Source organism: Argopecten irradians, chromosome 15 (assembly GCF_041381155.1).
Source record: "Argopecten irradians isolate NY chromosome 15, Ai_NY, whole genome shotgun sequence".
Taxonomy (NCBI): Eukaryota; Metazoa; Mollusca; class Bivalvia; order Pectinida; family Pectinidae; genus Argopecten; species Argopecten irradians.
In genome coordinates, this window is record NC_091148.1 from 6,229,658 (window position 1) to 6,251,799 (window position 22,142).

The window sequence follows — 22,142 nt, forward strand, 5'->3', positions numbered from 1 at the left end:
ATCGAGAGCAATTTGCATAATTATATGTATAAATTGTATAACTTGTTTCGCAATCGATGTAAACTTTATTTTATTTATAAAAGCCTTGTATATCATACCATTTATCGCCTATTTGGGATAAAATGACTTTATTTGTTTGCTACAGTCTTTCGTAATTGTCTAAAAAACAATTTAAAAACAAACTGTAAAAAAAATTCGAACAAAACATCCCGAGCGCTTACTAAAAAAACTCAGGAATGATTTACATGTAAAACTCTTTATATCTAGAAAACGTGACTTCAAAACATGCTTTTCAGTTAGAATGCGACTACATTATCATACATATTGTATGTAAGAATTATATATTTACACTTTCATATTAAAACACAAAAATTTAGTTGCCTAGATAGCAGTAATTTACTATACACACGATTTAACTTCAGGCATTGTTGACAAAGTGAAACAATACATCAGGGTGAACAATTAGGACTTGCACATACCACTTATATTTTCTATCTAAAATACCTTGAGTGGTCAGCATGTTATTATTGTATCCCGAATGCTCGCCGTACGACGTGTATCTCGAACACACGACACATTGTTTATCGAACGCTCGATGTATTACGTTTATCTCGAACGTTCGACATATAACGTATATCCCAAACACTCGCCACACGATATATGTGTTTTACGAGCGCTCGACATATTACGTGTATCTCGAACGCTCGACATATTACGTGTATCTCGAGCGCTCGACATATTACGTGTATCTCGAACGCTTGACATATTACGTGTATCTCGAACGCTCGACATATTACGTGTATTTCGAGCTCTTGACATATTGCGTGTTCTTCGAGCTCTTGACACATTGCGTGTTCCTCGAGCGCTCGATATAATACCTGTTATAGCGCTCGAGATGATATGTCGAGATGACGCGTATTAGAGCGGGTTGATGTGGTGTGTTCATAATGTTAGATATGATCTCGCGATCGGTCACTCACGATTAGCTGACCATCCTCGATACTTCAGGGGTTACTGTCACTGACTTCTATCTACCTTGGATTAGCTCATAGTAAACTGGAGGCAACAAACGACACAGTTAATGTGATAATTTGATGTACATCAAATGAATTGTATACCGGTATGCACTGTGGTTGACTCTGTTGCTTTGAAGTTGGGTGTCGCTCGCTGTAATCTTCAAAGGAGTCTCTGTATATTTTCATAATTCGTGGTAACATGTCGACATACAGTAATGCCAAAAAAATTTGCTGATCGGGTAGTGCTATGAAAAAGCCGCTCGCCTTTCACCAAGCCGGTCGGGGTTCGATCCCCGCTACGGTCGTGGAAAGGTTATTAGGGATCACCTGCCCGATCACGTGGGTTTTCTCCGGGCATTCCGGTTTCCTCCCACAATAAGATCCCTCGCGTGCATACATCCGGGATATCGAGAGTAATTTGCATAATTATATATATATATAAGTGTATAACTTGTTTCGCAATCGATGTAAAGTTTATTTCATTTCTTTCAAAGCCTTGTATAAATCATACCATTTATCGCCTATTTGGAATAAAGTGACTTTATTTGTTTGCTACAGTCTTTCGTAATTGTCAAAAAACAATTTAAAAACAAAGTGTGAAAAATATATTTTTTTTTGCGAAGAAAATTGATAATAAATAAACTCCGGGGTGTCTTTCGTATAAAACTCTTTATATGTCGAAAACGTGACTTCAAAACATGCTTTTCTATTAGAATGCGACTACATCATTATACATTTTTCTATATTAAAATTGTATCTATATACCATTTCATATTAAAACACAAAAATTTAGTTGCCTAGATAGGAATAATGTATTATACACACGATTTAATTTCAGGCATAGTTTAGACAGAGAGAATCAATACATCAGGATGAACAATAGACAAAACGTAGTCCGCTGTTACAATTAGGACTTGCAAATAAAACTTATATTTTCTATTTAAAATACTTCGAGCGGTCATCATGCTATATTTGTATCCCGAATGCTCGCCGTACAACGTGTATCTCGAACACACGACAAATTAAGTGTTTCTCGAACGCTCGATGTATTACGTGTATCTCGAACATTCGACATATTACGTATATCCCAAACGCTCGCCACGCGATATATGTGTTTCACGAGCGCTCGACATATTACGTGCATCTGCAACGCTCGACATATTACGTGCATCTGAAACGCTCGACATATTACGTGCATCTCGAACGCTCGACATATTACGTGTATCTCGAACGCTCGATATATTACGTGTATTTCGAGCTCTTGACTATAAACAACTGTTATAGCGCTCAGGGTGATATGTAGAGATGGCACGTATTATGGCGGGTTGATGTAGTTTGTTCATAATAAATTAGATATGATCTAGGTCACTCATGATCAGCTGACAATCCTCGATCATTACCTTAGGGGTTACTATCACTGACGTTATATCAACCCCTGGATTATCTCATATTAAACTGAAGGCAACAAAAGAGACAGGTAATCAGATAATTTGGTGTACACCAGAAGAATTGTATACCGGTATACACTGTGGTTGACTGTGTTGCTTTGAAGTTGGGCGTCGCTCTCTGTAGTCTTCAAAGGAGTCTCTGCTTATTTTAATATCTCTGTGGTAACATGTCGAGACAACTTGACTATTCGGTACCGCGGCCCCTAATACCGGATGCATGCAACATGTACATATAGTTCTTCGGTATTCTTATACGATTTAAGTATGTATACCTTTATAAGATGGAGAATATTTTTGTATGAAAGCAATTAGGAAATTCTGCCTACGTTAAACGTAAAAAAATAAATAATAATAAAAAAAAATAATGAAAAGAAAATGAAATGGAAAAAAAAATCAATAAGCAATTAGATGTTGTACGTGAATCTACATACATTGTACATATCGGTGTATCGTCATTCCCAAGTGGTTGGGTTGTCTTACATGTTTGGCCAAATAACATTATCTCTGAGTAGACCGACGGTTCATGGCGACACAGCATGGATACATGATTACTTTATGTAATGACAGTCTGATTTTAATTAAATAAATATTTAATCTGTGCAACATCAACTAAGTGTTGTCCTCTGAATTCAATCGCTGGCTTCGGCGATGTTCTTATAGGAAACATTACAGAATATTTTATATACGCACAGGGAATATTTCTCTGAAAGTCGGCATAATTTGAGAACGATGAATTTAGATCATAGATACATAATACATTACATTTTTTATCTAATAAAAGAAATGAATATACAACTGTATTGATTAACCTAAATTGATATGCTAGGATAATAATGATAATAATAAAACACTAATTATTACGCAACAAAACACAGAGACGCAATGCGCTTTTGTTTTATTGGTTTTAACGTGTTAGTGAGTGCAGGTGTGATCATATGTGTGGTAAATACTGCTGACAGCGTACAGCATATCGTTTATCTTTACCAAAACCATCACGAAAACTGCCAAGAAACAGAACATATTCTACGAAACAGGGATTGGTGAAAAATAACAAAACTAGATAAAACTAATGTCATATCGCAAAATCCTCAAAATTTCACAGTAAATACAGATCACTTTCACTACTGTAAAGTATAAAATATTATCACCTAGACGAAGTACATACTTATTAAATTTGTCTCCATGTATTAGATTCCATGTCCTTTCCTATGAAAGCAAAAAATGGCCATTTGTACCTATATCTGCCTTTGTAAAAAATGTATTTTAATCGTTTCGTCTGATTTTCGTTTCGTTTGATTCCATATCGTTTTGAATTCGTTTCGTTTGATTTCATTCTTTCGTTGTTTACGGGTAGCCTGTTTTCAACGGCGTTATTACTTTTGTATACACCCAAAAGAAACATAATTCTTTTAGCATCTTTTGTCATAGTGAATTTTCCTCTTTACAAATATTTAATATTTGTATGTTGAGAACAAATAAAAAACTTTTTTTCCAATCGTCAATCATAATCTCAACGGTATATGTAAAAGAGTACAGACAGTACAGACGTTATAGAATGTACATGTACGTCCAAATATATTGCGATATCTTAATTAAATTAAGGTCACAGCCCCGTGCTCACAGAGGTCGACAGGGTCACAGGCATTTGACTCTATAAATATTATTCTCTCTGTGTGTATAAATATATGTCATACTTGTAGAGAAAAAATATCTATAGAGCAAAACGCCTGTGGCAGGATGTTGGTGTCTGTCAGTTTATTACGAAACCACACGAAAGAAACACTGTATAAAAGTTCAGGGAACAGAATTCAGTGAAAACAAATGTGATAAAAACATGTATATAAAGAAAACATCCGCCAGTAAAGATAGTGTAAACACAAACACCTTTCATACCGCCTGTATTATAACCCAGGGGGTTAAACGTTATGAAACCCGAAGGTTACCAACAGGGTTTAACAACATTTTGTGATCCCGAGAATATTTCTATTATCATTCATATCCAAATACGAAAGATTATTTTGTCTCTCATACTTCGACGTTTTATTGGAACTCTACAACTATGATGTTCCGCCATTTTGAAATAGGTCCGAACATACCGGAACATGGTCGACATTGTGTGATGTTTTCAATGTCAATACCGTTGTTTGCATATAAAAGTTCATAGTAAAACCAGCCTAGTTTCTGAAGCGAAAATGTTAAAATTTTACCGAGAAAAAATTGTAATTTTGTTGAAGTCGTGACGTCACGAGGCATGTAAAGTATTAGTTTTATCAATGTTATTGAAGACCTGCAGTGGGTTTTTTTTTTCAAAAATAATACTCTTATATGCAATTACATGTTTAATAGTCTCTATGTTTTGATTTTTATCGATATATGTCTTCTACCAACTTAAAGTGAACCTCATATATACTAGCCTCATGATTGAAGATACATGTAGGTTTACAATTATAATTTTAACAGTTTTGAAGACTAATGCTCTGAATACATATGATCAATATTAGCTGACCAGCGCTTCATGATGTACAATATAGTGGGTCTACAACTGATGTTTGATCGATACTTCAGGGTTCCGATCACTTACGATCTCTACACGTGTAGAAATCGTAAGTGATCGGAACCCCTGGAGTATCGAGGATGCTGTTTGATCTACGAGATAATGAGTATATGTCCGAAAATTGTCATTATACATGTAGCTAAGGATTATACGTGTAGCTTAATGTAAAGGAAAAAATATATTTAGATATCTTTATTTTGTAAACTAGAAAATAGATTACTGACTTTGACTTTCAGATCTTCATTAGAATTCTTCTTGAAATGTTCAAGTCATTTGAGGCATTTGGGGACTTGTTCAAGGCTACATCGATGACATCGCTATTACCACAGGCGTCTGCTTCTGGTTTGAAAAAATAATAGCCTTCCTTACTATCTAGAAGGGGTAGGTTATTGCATTTTTTCAAAACCAGAGGCAGGCACCTGTGCTATTACATGACAGATTCTAATGGCCGGACAAACTTATATTCCGGAAATTTTTATTTATTGTATATTCATAGAATACGTTTAAATGATATTCTGAGATTCTGTGTAAACATCTGAAGTTTCTGCAAACACAACATAAATTGATTTCTGGACTCACTGAGCCAGAATTTGAAAACAATTAAACATTGAGCACGACTTTTGTAGAGATTTTAGCCTTTAAAATGTAAGTGATTAAGTGACGTTCAGGACAATTCGATGTAGGAAAAATAAAATCATCTCAAGAGTATGAAAGTTATAAATATGTAGTCACTCGTTTGTAAATACAACTTACTATGTATGAAAAAATATAATTCATTGGACAGGAACCGAAAATACAAATAAAATGGAATTAAACTTTACTTTTGAAAATGACAAATATACGGTGCAACTTCAAAGACCATGTAAATGTACATAAAAAAATAAAAAAGGTGGATTTTGCAATAGGATAAAACGTATGTACAACACATGTTTTGAAACGTCCGTTTTACATGCGTTTACGTTTTACGTCTGTTTACCATGCGTATTACGCATGTTTAACACACGTATTACATACGTTTCGTACGTACGTTTTACATGCATGGTCCTCAACATGCGTTTTACATGCGTTTTATAACGTGCGTAAAACGTGTATGCACTTTTTCCTGTGTAATATATATTGTCGTGCAAAATAGCAAATTAGTTGAAGATGAGCTACATCGTTTAGCTAAACCCGATGTCCGAATTTAACAGTTTCAACGGTTTATATGGTTTCCTCAGATACATTAAAATATACAACATGAGGTATCAAATTCCAAATTAAATAACAAATAAAAAGTGAGAAAGAAAAGATGCATGCAATTACAACAGTTTCTTAAGTTTACTTAGAAGGATGCATATTACATTTAGTAATGTCTTATGACAACCTGCAGATAACAAACCTTTCCTCTTGTCTGTCGATGATACTACTCCCGAATTATAGCGATAATCAAACGATTGGACATACTACTCCCGAATTATAGCGATAATCAAACCATTCTACATGTACGTACACTATGTTTATACATTGTAACACGCTTTGATTAGACGGTTACCCATTTACCTTGCGCACGAATACCTCGATCAAGACAATTTTAAGTGTGTCGATCTGAATGTCGGCACACCCCTATGTCGCGATGAATATTTACAAATTAATCATGCCAGTTGTAATTAACAACACCAGACCGGTAATTATTAGATCACTCTCTAAAGCAGCACGCGCGTGTGATTATTCTATCACTGACTTAAACTGTGATAAACAAACGTACACGTATTTGTGTGGTTGTCTGTAGTTCAATACGCCCATGCGCAAATATGTGTTAATGTGTGTCGTGAAATATATATTATCGGGAGTGTTACAAATACCGGAGTCCTCATTTGGGGAAATCCTAGGAGACGAATCACTACGTCAGTCGCTGTATCCTTACGCAGGGTCGCGTAGTGATATCGCCGGCGCTACATGGATTGTTCTTTTGAGCAGTCAATACCTTCTATGTAGTAGCGGTGAGTGATTTTATTCGGACTTAAACAGTAAGTATTTATTCTCTATTTTTTCTAAACTTTCTTTTTTTATTGGTAAATTCTTCATTAAATTAGAATTGGACGAAATGTTCTAAATCCAAATTTCATTGTAATGTTTTTGTTTTCAACAAAATGCTACGTTTTTATCAAAGATATACCACATACTTTATATACATTAATTGTGCGTCACTTATTTTCACTCGTTTTTGAAGTTAAGTTTTGAAAATAGAAATAAGATAATTGTACATCGACTGATTAGAGTTTAACATGAAAACGTGTATCTAAATATTCAATAGAATCAATTTCATGTACAATAAAAAATAAACGTTCGTTGTAAGTATCTACAAATGCTTTTTTAATTATATACGTACGGAAATGTTACCTCTACACTGCCTGTCATAAATACATGTAGCAATTTAAAAAATAATAAGTAATTAACATGAACATTTAATTTAATATCGACTTAATGAAAATGGTTCTATTACTTTGCATGTACATGTATAAAATGAAAAAAAAAACTTAAAACATGGCTATGATTTCATCTTTTGTTGTCACCCGTGCTTTAGTTGGACTATTGTTCAAGTACTTGTTCTGTCTGCAGATAAGTGCACCTTTCACTGTACATTAGTTTACCTGTAGCTGTAGATTAGTTTCAACTAATCTACAGGTCCATGTAAAGTGAAAGGTAGAGAGCAAAACTACATGCAGCATTGTGATAAGACAGATAAATAACAAATACATCAAATTAAATTCAATATAAATGTAATACAAGACTTCAATAATACATATTATTACATATTTTCTGTTAAATAAATTGATTCGTAGACATCGGCTTAAATCCAATTATATCAACCACAACGCTAAAAATTACTCCTTGTATTGAAAATCCAAACTCCTTAGTACATGTATTTTGACTGCACAGACATTCCTAAAATGATGTTTTGATTTTAAGTAGAAACATGCACTTTCTTTCTTTGAAAATTGAATGCTTTCATTAAATTTTTGTCCCAATAATTTCACTGTTTTTTTAAATTACCCATTTCTTGAATGCATACACATAAATAAATTAATCCTTATTCCTTTAGTGTAATCTTAAATTAACGATTCCCGAAATTGAACACTTTCAGTGATTGATTGTGTGATTCCTTATCTAAGATTCACACAAAGCCTACTGAACAAATTTGACAAATTAAGCTTTGGTTTCTTTTTATCTATTTGCCGTTTTCACTTAATTTCAATGCAGTTTCCTTTAGAATTCACTCAATCCTGATATTATGGTTTTTAAAAGGACCAATCATATTCTTTAACTGTTGTTATTGCTTCATTTTATAACGTAGAGCGGTATATTCAAAATGATTTCCTTTTCATGGTAATCCGCATTACCTTGTGAATTTCCGAGAAGTTATATCCAAGTGAATTGTCTGCTTTTGACATAAACAGCAGTTAAATCAACATACCACAAAATAAACTTTCTTAATGGATATTTGATAATAATTTTAGATAGTTTGACTTCATAAAGATCTGATCTGCACTGTCTGCCATGTTGCCTCTTGTACAGTTCCACTCAGAATGAAGAGAATTCAAACTCACAACAAAATTCTTTGGTAAAAACAATAGTATGGAATTTCATGAAAATTTCATGCAATGCATGCATGACCAGAGTAGGCATTATACAATTGTTTTGAAATATTGTGTCAAAGGTGGTTGAATGCCTTACCTGTAGCTGTAGATTAGTAACACAATAACCATAGTTAGCATTGTACATCAGAGTGCCATGTTTTAAGTAAGAGAAACACCTCAAACTGTAGATTAGTCAAGCCTCGCATTGTCCATTATCTATACTAATCTACAGTTTTCGGTGTTTCTCCTATACAAACAAGCAAACAAACAATTTTTGACGAGGTTGATTTTACTCTGATATGACTGCATGTTACAACATCATTTTAAACGTTTTCCTTATGATAAGACTTTCCATTAAAACCGACATCGTATGATCAAATAAAGTTTCTCTATGGTCGGGATAAAATATATTGAAATAAATTTAAATTATTTTTTTGTAACGTATTTTACATTGTTTATATACTATTCGAATTTTAGTTGGATCTTACATGTAGATGTTAATTGGTAGTTCATTTGTGTGTCAGAATGTTGGTTAAAAACCAATGTTTTATCGGTTAAACGCCCCTTCGTATCGATAAAAAGTAGTTTTGAATTGAATTATCTCATTTAATCAATAAATCAAAATATTTGTCAAAGTAATTGAATACTTAGAAGGTGTTTGAAGGTTTTAAAGGGCCACTACAATTTCGAAAGAAAAGCTAAAATTTCTCAATAACAATTATGATGTTAGATCATCTATATGTATCGGTAAATGCAATAGTTTATATGTAAATACGGTATACAATGAATGTTAACAATCACGGTTCATGTCGCTGTTTTTCCGTCTGGCGTATAGTGATAGTCAACTAAAAACACGAGGTAATTAGGACGACGGCGAAAAACATAGGACAACCCACGTTATGAAATTAATATTTGCAAAATTAACCGTAAATAATAACTTCAGAGACTCTACAAAATTATCAAACTCGATTGCACAGTTACGTTTCTGTTAAGGTATGCACTTATTTAAATGTGCTGATTTCCTTATAAACTGCTTCAGCTCGTCGATATGTCCCAAAGCTAGCGAAACATTCTACCAAAGTAACCTCTTTACTGAATATACAAAGTAAAAATTGTATCAGCAGATAGAAAAAATAAATAAAAAAAATCCGATATAACTACTTCGAAAAAAATGTATCAAATAAAACATAATTAAATATCTTCAAAATGCATGTATTGATATTGTCGCTACGAGACAAAAAAAATGATAAATGTACATTTGGTATTGAAAAATCGGCTACAAATAATTCAGGTATTACATTACTTTTAGCAGATATTTTCCTAAAGACGTAGTGACAGCTGGTCGATAGTTATTCTCCGGGTACTCCGGCTCTCTTCCACTTACAAACGTCCTTACATGTCCTTGGCTGTTAATACATTTGTAGGACGTTAAACTAACAAAAACCATACAAACCCAAAATCCTAACATTCACATAAACCTAACTTACTGCCTCAAATCGAAATAACATGTGACTTTATTTTTTGAGTTAGCGAAGTACCTGGTGGTTACTTACAATCGATATAGTGTTATCTAAAACAACCAGCACGTATATTGTGCAGCTATTTCCCAGTAAAATACTAAAGTATAAATCTGATTAATTTTCGTTACATTTCAATTTATTATGTTTTACGCAACATAATACAGTAATACAATACTTATGTAATGTACATATGACATTGTGATATAACACTATAAAAGGGCAATACAAGTTACAACCAGAATATACCACAGTCTCCCAAAAAACACACCACACACTCCTTACACGCAACACATCGCATACATGTCGGCTATACATGAAATGTACAATCCAAAGACCTAATGTACTTTGGTTCGTTATCAGATTGTGGGGGCTGGCCAGTTCCTTCCAAGTCCATCTCGTATACAAAATGGAACTCTTCCGTTATTTGTTCGGCCGATTTCATGCCATGCTCAGTACGTGCAATTAATATGCACGTGAATCGGAAGTCTGTCTACTATACAGCCGAATACGGTGTTAGAGACAGCATCAATCTCTGTTCTACGGACTAAAATCGATAGCAATAGTAATTTGGGAGACTGTAAAACTCAAACCCGACAAAGGACTGATGAGTCCGGATTTGATACATAAGTTGTACGATTACAGTTATGATATAACGAAATATCACGCAGAACGTTTTTCCCAGTTTTATTATCTTCTTTTGTTTTTTGTATTTAAAAAAAAAATATAATACATTATCCATACATACACATAACATCCACACACACATACTAGAAATCGTTCTCTTTTAATCCCTTGTACCCATTGATGGAAATTAATATATATGTACAAAAAATTAATAGATATTTCATCATCATAATATAACATTATTCATTATTATCATTTTTCATCTTTATAGTATCCAGAACTTAATAAAGATGATGGCTTCCACACTTTTGCGCCATTATTTCGACAGTATGTTGACTACACGTGTTTGACAGTACGTTGAATACACATGTTTGATAACACTCTGACTACACGTGTTTGACAGTACGCTGACTACACATGTTTGTCAGTACGTTGAATACACGTGTTTGACAGTACGTTGACTACACGTGTTTGACAGTACACTGACTACACGTCTTTGGCAGAACGTTGGCTACACGTGTTTGACAGGTCATTGACTACACATGTGTTTGACAGTGCGTTGACTACATATGTTTGATAACACTCTTACTACACGAGTTCACTACACGTGATTGACAGCACGTTGACTTCACGTGTTTCACAGTACGTTGACTACACATGTTTCACAGAATGTTGACTACACATGTTTGACAGTACGTTGAATACAAGAATGTTGACTACACATGTTTGACAGTACGTTGAATACACATGTTTGATAACACTCTGACTACACATGTTTGACAGTACGTTGACTACACGTGTTTGGCAATACGTTGACTACACGTGTTTGGCAATACGTTGACTACACGTGTTTGGCAATACGTTGACTACACGATAAATGACTACATGCACGTGACTGCTTTTCTTACATACGTATATAAGTGTAATTTCATGTTTTGATAGTACCCTGAACTACTTATACAGATAACACATTCAGTAAGAAAATAGTTTCTGACAATTTCTACATGATGTATTTCCTTTTTCTCTTCAGAAATGAGATTCCGCCAGAGTCCTGCAGTGTTTCTAGTGTCCTTAGTGGTGACGTACATTGCAACTGTGAATTCGTACGCTCTTCAAAAAACAGCGAGTGATACTTTGCTTGATCAACATAATGCTGATAACCCGGATGTTCAGATGCCCATGGAAAAACGAGCAGTGCCCCTTTCACTGAATGGTGATCTGCGCATGCTCGCCCGGATGTTGTTTGCATCACAGCGACGCCGGCGCGTTGACCAATATGCTAATGTTCGGCAGCAAATGACCGAACTCGGTAAGCGGAATGGAAATGATCCGTTCGGTAAGGTCAGAGAAGATTCAATAGGAAACGAGCAGGATTCGCCAGAACTTAGAGTACAACATACAAAACTCAGACCCGCATTTTCCAAGTTTCAAGAAGAAGAATCAGATGCTCTCCAAAACTTACATTCAATTTCCCCTATGGCGAATTTAAACGGCGATGATCTGCAGAAGAGAGGTCAACGGTTATCAATAAATGGCGCTCTATCGTCATTGGCCGATATGTTAGAAGCAAGTGGAAGGCGCCGCCTAGCGGAAGAACTCGCAGTCAACAAAGAAAGGCTACTCAAGTTAGGCCGCTAAAGATTGAGAGGTGCTAAAAGGGTAACAATGTTCTCAAAACGAGGTCACACCTCCAGCGAACGTCCAGGAACGAGGATACATTTCACGAAAATCTACAAAGATATATTTTAGAGATACATATACATTTATGTGAATTGGAGTTTAAATGAAAACTACTATTCGTTTATTGTTTATAATCTGTAGTTATGAGTCATGAGTCCATGTGTTTGATTGCCGCTATTTCCATGCAACTTAATGATTCTTAATTTACTTGTTTGTTTTTTTTTAAATCTCCATACTTTAAAGTTTCATGATTTAAATATTGATTTTGAAGCACTTTCATTAAAATACGCCTTAACCTTTAAAATGTTTGTAATAAGTTTTGAAAAGCAAAATTACACAAGGAAATTATGAAAATGACTTTGTGATTTTTATCTTCATTTCAAAAAACAAATAAATGAAAAAAACAACAAAGGTTTATTAATTTGTAACCTTTCAGAGAGGAAAGCTTTAATATCCTGAGCTATCTCTTATCTTTACTTTGCTTAAATTATTCTTGTTATTCAAGGAAACATTAGATAGGTGTAACTACTCTACAATGTTTAATGAAGACAGACAATCAGGATATGTCTCTAGGTAGCTTCCTCGATATTCCAGGGGTTACTTTCATTGTCGTCATACCCACCCCTGGACTATGCCATATCATATCTAGAGGTTCCGTGTGCGAGGGGTTAGTTCGGTTCTTTGATATACATCAAAAGCTCAAATAATGGTACACTGTGGTTGACAGTATGACTTTCAAGGTGAGTGTCGCTGTCTCTCTAATCTTCAAAGGAACTGCAGAACTATGATTGGTCAGGGGTTTTTTTCGGTTTAACTATGATAATCCAGGTATGTAAACAGTGATAGTAACCTTTGGAATATCGAGGATGGTATAACGACAGTGATAGTAACCCCCGGAGTATCGTGGATGCCAGGTAGTTGTTAGAGGCACACGGATAAATAATTGTTGTTTGTTACTGAAACAGTACGTGGTGAAATCTTATTGTTGAATCTATGGAAAATTAAAATACTGTACAATTGTTCAATTTGACAAAGAGGAAATTTCGCGATATCCACTCTGATACTTATTTACGGAGAGGAATGTTCGCGCATTAAGTTTCGAACAGCAATATGATATATACGTTTTCTCTCATATCTACACGTGAAATACTGGCTGATCTAGTGAAACACCCATGTCGCCTGAGGCTGTATTGTATGGCACCCCATGTAATAAAGCCTAGTGAAGTCACACCGTTAACAAAATAACTATTTTCTTGGTACAATTTAAACTTTTTTCTGAAACTAGGCTGGATTTTCTTTAAAAGATATAACCAACAGGATTTGCGTTGAAAATATCACGCAATTTTCATGTATGGAGAATTGAATTGCAGTTGCGTTTTTTTCGATTTTATTTCAAAATGGCGGAGAATCATAGTACATGTAGTAAAACTGCAATAAAACGTCGAGGTCTGAGAGAAAAATACTCTCTGATATGTGGATATGAAGGACAGGGATAGTCTACCATCGGGATCACAAAATGTTGTAAAACCCTCGGCAAGCCATTTTGTGGCCCTCGGAAGAACCCCGCGAAGAAATACTCTACAGTATGTGGAATTATTAAATTACCTACAGATACCACCAAAAGGCTAATATAAAATATATCAAATGATCACGTAATCAGTCGTAAATAACAATACGATACGGCAACAGGTTACAGTTATCTCCCTTGGTTTCACGGGCAGAGTAATACAAAGGGAAGTAATTCTCATAGATGAGAAAGCAAACTTCACACTTGGTTTTTATTCCCGGTGCAAATATGTTTCCGTTTGTACCCTTTTCTCTGTTTTTTTTTTATTAATTTTGTCAAAATATAACTGGCGGTTTAAACCACGACTGAGCCGTTTTAAAGTGTTTAAAGATACAAATAAACAATACTACAGTTTTCCAGTTTTGTAGCACACATCAATTTGTTCTTATCAAAATAAAAAATTCTAAGTCCGTATTCATTAATAAATCTTTGTTATTAATTTCGCAAAGTACTTACCAATTACATTTATTAACCTGTAGTGAGATGAGGTTAATATGTTTATCGAACAGATATATTTCAATATTAACAGGAAGCGAAGCTCGAAGACACGCTTCAGTGTTATTCTTCTTTGTTTAAAATTCTAGCTGAATAGTTGGTTTGATTACACATGAAGTTTAACGCCAGTGCTATTTAAGGACGTGCCAGGTTTGTTGGTAGAGGAAAGTCGAAAATCCACAGACCAGCGGTCAGTAACCTTTCGCAACCCAGAGGGAGGGCCTGTAGTATTATGTCGACCATCATGGTCCCTAATTGACTGGTTCTAATGTTTACAAGTTAGATGCTGTTACATTGAAACTATAGCAAAAATATTGTATTCACGCTAAAAAAACGGGGGGGGGGGTTACATTTGCGTTAATTTTAGAATTTTATTTGGTGTTGGTTACCTTAGCAACCAGATATTAAGGTATCAAAATATGGATTACCATGTGCTCATATTTGGCAAATGATGGCCCTGGAAAGTCAAAGGATACTATATAAAAGCGATGCTAATATGGCTGCCAAGGCCCATTGGAAGACACACGTGTTCATATCATAAGGTGATTTGAAATTACATATAAATTGTATATATCCCCCGCTACCCCTTTATGAGAACATAGCAACAACCGATTCTCCATTACGTCTCCATGGTAACTGCTATTGAAGCATGTGCGTTCCTTAACTTTAAGGAAATCCTTAGCTTAAATTTTCACATACGAAAGTATTACAGAAGTTAAGGAAAAATCTTAGGTTACGAGCCTTCCTTAAAATCTGTAATGCTTTCCTGTAGAGAATATTAATTTAAGGGATTACTTAAATTTAAGAAATGTTCATGAAACTGAGCCCTGATGCTTACAATGGTGCCAAGATGTAGGAGGAACTGTCTACAAATAAATTCATGTATCTATTGGCATGGGTACCATGAAAAAATTCGATAAAATTGTAATCGCTTTTTTCAACGGTAGTAACGTTTTTGTGACGACTTCCTAAAATGTGATTTTTAAGTCGCTAAAACTAGGTGGGGTATGTATCTTCTCACCTCTCTCAGTATGTATGAGTACATGTGTACCAAGTATATTACGATTTTACCGATTCTTGATCTAGACTCCTAAAATGGTTTATGGGCACTCTGCGAGTCCAAATTGATACAACCTTTAACTAACTCTCAGACCCGTGTGGTCTAAATTTGTACAAATACGCAGTGGATGTAGCTTATTAGAAGTGATATACATCTTAATTAAATTACATCTACCATCGCGTAGGGGTGATTCGGCGAGCAATTAAATCTATTTAATGATTTAAATCAGTTTAAATAATCGTTAAATATGTTTAATGGACGGTAGATGAGCTTACCGACACAGAGGTGCAGTTAACTGGGTAAGTAATGACTTCGTAAACTTATTACATTGTATAACTGTATTTAAATCGCAACATCTCGCTTATATTTCCAAAAATTGCCGAGTAAAGATTGAAGATATCTCCGAGACATTGAGACTGGTTGTGGTTGGCTGTGCCATTCTCTGAAGCATGCCGCCGAAGACATTAAGCAACTCATAGTACCAGAAAATACCCAACAAATATTTCAACAAGTATTTCTAGAGATATGCAATATTTCCTTCTGTTTGTAGAAAATGTTCTTGCATCGTAACGAAATTACGAATAGAAAACCGCTGTTAACAATTAGATTCATACAATAATGATATGCATGAAGATTTATACATATCTTTAAAACTGACCAGAACACATTATGCATGATTTTGAGAATCCTAAAATGCTCAAAGTTTTGTTCAAAGTCTGGGGAAATGTAACTACCAACTGTGAGTCCAAGTAAAACTTGTGTGACTTTGAATGTAATGGCTGCCGTGCGCTTAGGGTGATCTACGAAAGCAAATGTTAAAAGAATAATTTGGTTATAATTATAGCTGTTTACCAAGTTACATGCAGAATTATGCAACAGTAGTCGCTAATTAAAATGTCAGTATTACATTTTTGGGAACTTGATTTCTACATTCAAGCTTGTGTACAAGTATATATATACAGTTAAGTATTTGCAATATAATCTGTCAATGTTTAGTTGTTTGTTTATGAATTAAAGACGGACCTGGTGATTTTATATTGTTTTCAGACGAGCCTTGAAAAAGCCCTCAAAGACCTGTATAAAAAACCTGCAGATCCGTCAGGATTTATATTTGAAATAATAACTTAACAAACGTTCGAACCGACTGTTCTTAATAAACGACAACGGCCCGGGTCTCCAGAGACCGTATTCCCGCTCCTTTTCCATTACAAATACAGAGTCAATATGCGGAAACGCTGCATCCGTCAGGGTTGCGTTCTTTGGCCAATTTTTTCTTATACATTGCTTTTGGCATTTGTTAAAGAAACGACGTATATAATATAAAAATTAAGGACCTCAAGGGCGTAGAAACATAAAATCCATAATTTTTATGTTTATATATGTATATCAATGGTACATGTACATATTTTCTCGCACATTTAAAAAAAAAATAAGATTACACGATAGTTTCTGATTGGCGAACCAAACATCAGAAGCGGGTGTAATCTGTGTAGAGATATATTCGGAACGCTCGTAGCCAAAAGTATCTTTGTATGACGTCATCGCCATCTTTGCTAAAATCTCCTATTCGATAGTTTTAAATTACAACCTCCTTGTTCGACGGGGCTAATCGGACAGATCTGACTACTTTTGATGTACTAGCTATAGGCTATTCATGCTCGAAGCGCTATTTTTCCACATAGAAAATGTCGTCTGGGGGAACTAACGTGATAAATATTTGCTCAGTGTTCAAATCATGGTCTAGAATCCAAACGGAACAGTGGTGTTTCCTCAATTCCTAGAAACAAAATTCATGGTTTACTGTATTATCCCTTTTTCTATTTTTTTCGGGAATGTATATTTTCGGGAATGTATATTTTCGGGGTTGCGATGTGTGATTTTTGTCATAACAGATATATATCAAAACGAGAGACAGAGCTAAAACTGGATTCAGTTAATAGCAGTTAATATCACAGATTTCAATGATCAAGTGACTCCTTTTTAGTTGAATATGACTGTTATAACTATATTTTCTAAATTACGGTTTAAATGCAATATAGAAATATATATGGCAGGTATCACATTGTATATCTTGTGCCAATAGATAGACAAATCATCATACAATTCAGGACTTCGAGCACGCACTTATCTATAGAAACTGGAAGATGGACTGGGACCCCTGAAGTAAATCGATGTTGGACTGATAATGGAAACGAATATCATTATCTATTTGATGCAGTAATGAAATGGTGAAACATTTACGAGAAATGTACAAACCAAGTTACTAGCATAGAAAGCATAGTGTTATCAAAATAAAAGGCCTGTTTACTATATGTTTTGACAACTATATATAATTAAAAAAAAAATTGAAAAACTATTGATAGATCATGTACATTAATAACTAATATTGTAATGCACTGTCGCGCTATGTGCCCTATATACTTAAATCGTAGGGTAATAAGAGGTTTTTCTTTCATACCTATGGAAGTAATACTGGCTGGTCTAGGGCAATACACTCATGCCGCCTGAGGCTGTATTGCATGGCTACCCATACAATAAAGCCTTGTGACGTTACAGCGTCAACAAAATCTCTATTTCATCGGTAAAATTTTAACGTTTTTTTCCGACTGTTTTACTATAAAAGAGCAATCAACGTAAGTTTTGTTGAAAATATCACATAATTTTTCATGTACGAAAAATTGACTTTCAGCCGTGGATTTCTTCGAATTTATTTTAAAATGGAAGGTTATTATAGTTGTAAAATTGCAATAAAACATCGATGTACAAAAGAAAAATAGTCTGTCATAAGTGGATATGGAGGATAGGGATATTCTACCCTCGGGATCACAAAATGCTGCAAAACCCTCGGCAAGCCTTGGGTTTTACTACATTTTGTGACTTTATTTCAATGATAAGTAAGGTATTTTACCATGTGTGTGTCAGTTTTTATTATGATAATGGTCAGAGATTTAGATAGTATATCTCTGGATTAATGTAGAGAATCTCGTATCTATTCAGTATTGTAACTTCATTGTAAGTCATCAATATAGATGTTCTAACATTTTATTATTGATTGATAAACTTTTTTTCTGGTTTATGAATGGTAGTGGGCTTTAACAAGCCAAAATACGGTAACTAATGCAAGAGAGATAACTCTTACTATGTTGATGCTCCACCGCCGACATAAACAATAAGGGTCAAAGAAGTAATATCAACAGGATTTTCCAGATGACACGGGATCCAAAAATATGTTTGGCTAGGCGATTTGGGTGCCGTAGATCGTGAGTTCGAGGCCCGGATAGTGCACGAGACAAAAAATTGTCATGCTTTGTTGAATTGTGTTTCTTTGATATTTTATATATGTTTAACTAACACAAAACATAATAAAAAATGATTAATTTTGCTTTTGGTGCATGCGCAATCAGTACTTCATTCCATATAGAATATAGTACCAGTGAGTTTTTTCGGTATAAAACTAATTATTTTTAATATTTTATCTTTCAGAAGTAAAATTAGAAGCTCAAACTTTTCAAATGAGGTGTAAAGTAGGCAACTTTTGTAACTGAAGAAAAATACTAAATTGTCTGCTTCTGTTTTCGATACAGAAAATGTCATTTGTCATCGGTGGAGCATCAAATATGATTAATACAGTTTTCTAAAGGCCTAGTTTCCACGCCTTTTCGTAATATTGTGCGGTAGTTAGGGAAACACAAAGTGACCCATCCTCGGTAGTCCAGGGGTTACAACCACATACGATCTCTACACCCCTGAACTTAACTTAGTTGATAAAACGTGTGTATGCATAAGGTCTGACCTTATGTTGTACTGCTGGGTCGTAGATTGTTGTGTTTAATGTTAATTTTGGCAAACCCACAGGACTCGGTACAAATTTCTGTCACTAAATAACCATGCGACTATATGTTTAAAGTGTCTATAGTAAGTACAAGGAGTGTTTGTTAACCCAGATTCAAGTTTACAAAAGCATAATCGAGTCTTTTTTTAACCATTTCATGCAATTGTCAACGTATCTCTTCTTTGGTATAATTTGATGGTTTAAATGTGTTTGATAATGACTATTTCTATTTATCAATACAAATAACTCCATGAAGTAGGAAATAAGTACCAGGCCATGCAATGATACTCAATCATATATTGGTTGCAACTTTAGACCGTGATAAGACGTAACACGCCGTATAACATCGGGCTTTCAACCGCTACAAGCCGTGATGTGCCTTAAGAGAACGCATCGAAACGGCTATCATCCACTTTGGCTTGCCGTCAAAACCTTGACAAACCTGGACAAACCGGCACAAAACGTGCAGCCAATCTACATCAACCGTGGTTTAACGAGAAAAAAACCACAACAGAACGTCACAAAACCTGAAATCATCGTGCTTGCTGCCCGTTCCGCTACGGACAGTCATGAAGTTTTTTACGGCCTCGTACGCACTGTTAAGTTTTGTTACGTCAATCCCGTTTTATTACGTCCTGTGACGTTCACCATCTGTACCGTGACTGCCGTGGCAAATTTTTTGACAGTTTAAAAATCTGGCACGGCATCCACGTTATTCACGACCGCTTACGTTTGTCTATCACGTCCTTCTGCGCTGTCTCACGTTCTCTCGCGGTCACCACGTTTTGTCCACGGTGGTCTGAAACGGGGCTGCCGTTGCCGCCGGGAACATAGTGTAAACATTGCATTACAAATATTATAACCAGTATATTATGTATGAAATTACCAAAGGAAGCAATTGGACTGAATTTATTGACATGTATTTAATAATTGCAAAAGCTAGTTCTGAAGCGAGAACAGGACACAAACAACCAATACACAAATTCAAATATGATCAAAACAATAATTAAAATTCCGACAATAACTGCTAAAACAAAAAGGTTTGGCGGTAAGATTTCTTCAACATTAATTGTGAATCTAATAGTAAATGAAAGTTTGACATATTATTGCAATGTAGAAGGCTGTAAATGTTTGATGGTATATTGTTATATCCAATAAGATCCCTGTGATTTATTTTAAAAAATACTGCCGGATTATTAACAAGATTATCCGTAATATACACGGCATCTTGACGGATAAAACTGTAGTTTGTAAATTTTACCTGATAGGAAACCCAAATTGAAAACAAGCAATATCGTTAAATTTAACACAATGACATTCATATACGGATTTTCAAGACGAGTGAACAAAACTTTAATTAACTTTAACACTGAAGGAACACAGTTAAGGGTAATGTGTACCACCACAAGCGTCGACTTTGTGATTTTGACTTGGTTTTTGAGGTACCTATTAGAAGCGTGACGTCATTTAGAGCGGACAGGGAAATATCTACTAAGCCAAGTTTATGTATATTTCTCTGTACATCAGAACGTATCCTAACTTCGAAAACTGGTGTCTAATACAAACTGCAAGGTCCAAAACGTATGGCGACACTGGGCTTAAATGAATAACAAAATTAAGTATGATACCACGAGGTAAATTATATAGTTTATTACATTAATATAGAAAAAATATTGCAGTCAAACACTTAGAGTTGTATGGTCTATCACTTTCGCTCTTTTTGTCATAGTGAAAACTGTTTAAGTGTTATACATATTTTTTTCCGTTTGTCTGAGTTTTAAACTTTCTAATTTTACCACTTTTTATAAAGTTGCAGTACTGGAAGTATTTTAAATTATAAAAGTAAAAAATCTTTTTAACGTGTACACGTGAAAAATACGCTCGAAAGAGGCCGAATCATTCCGAACTCTTCCGAACATCGTCGCGACAATCTCGAAGTAACACGAGGGTTGTGAAACCAAGAGAAATGTCAACAATTTTTCGTAAACAAAACATGTGGTCGACCTCTGTAGCAGACTGGATCTACAAAGAAAATAATGCTCGCACATAACAATATTTGATAAACACAATATTGAATTACGGCAATGTGTGAATTAGATGTTTCAAATGCTCGCTCTGTGGACATATACCAGCACGATTTGCTCATATTACCCAGAAGGAAAACGTAAACAAACACATGTGCGCTTACGCTAGTTACTTGGATCACCACGTGCAGGACGTGTGGACGTCAGTCACGTGATACGATTCGGAATTCCGACAAAACCCGAAGGTACTGAATATTGCGGAGATTGGAAGTGTTTTATTCAAAACCAGGAATATATTATCCCTAGATTTCGGCTCTCTTACAGGCCGGCTAGGCTGACATATGGTTTTGGGGAGCTAAATCATCAAGATACATGTCCATGTTCCAATATCAAATGTTAAAACGACATATCGTTTCAGTGAAAATTACAAGAAATACAACTTTAAAAGAAAAAAAAACACCTTCTCATCACGTATCAAAACATCCCCACTGCAATTAATGGTATTTTGGTAGAATGGTAGAAAGAAAGAGAAAAATAATCGAAGGAAAAAAGATTGAATTATTTGTCAGTTATTAAGAGTCGTTTTTCATTCTATCAGTAGACTTGTGGTTCAACTGATTGTGTTCCGCATTGGGTTTAATATGTACGAGTCAATATTTTGACATGTAGATTGATTTAAATTGCCTTCCAAACCCTATCCGCGAT

General features: G+C 34.8%; 1 protein-coding gene across 1 annotated transcript; it reads left to right on the plus strand.

Moving 5' to 3' along the window:
- The first annotated feature begins 6,871 nt into the window (after positions 1 to 6,871).
- On the plus strand, positions 6,872 to 14,440 carry LOC138308988 (uncharacterized). The gene is made up of 2 exons (XM_069250074.1): positions 6,872 to 7,024; positions 11,810 to 14,440. The coding sequence occupies exon 2, from the start codon at positions 11,812 to 11,814 to the stop codon at positions 12,415 to 12,417; it is 606 nt and encodes a 201-aa protein (XP_069106175.1). The 5' UTR covers positions 6,872 to 7,024; positions 11,810 to 11,811; the 3' UTR covers positions 12,418 to 14,440.
- Positions 14,441 to 22,142: the final 7,702 nt, after the last annotated feature.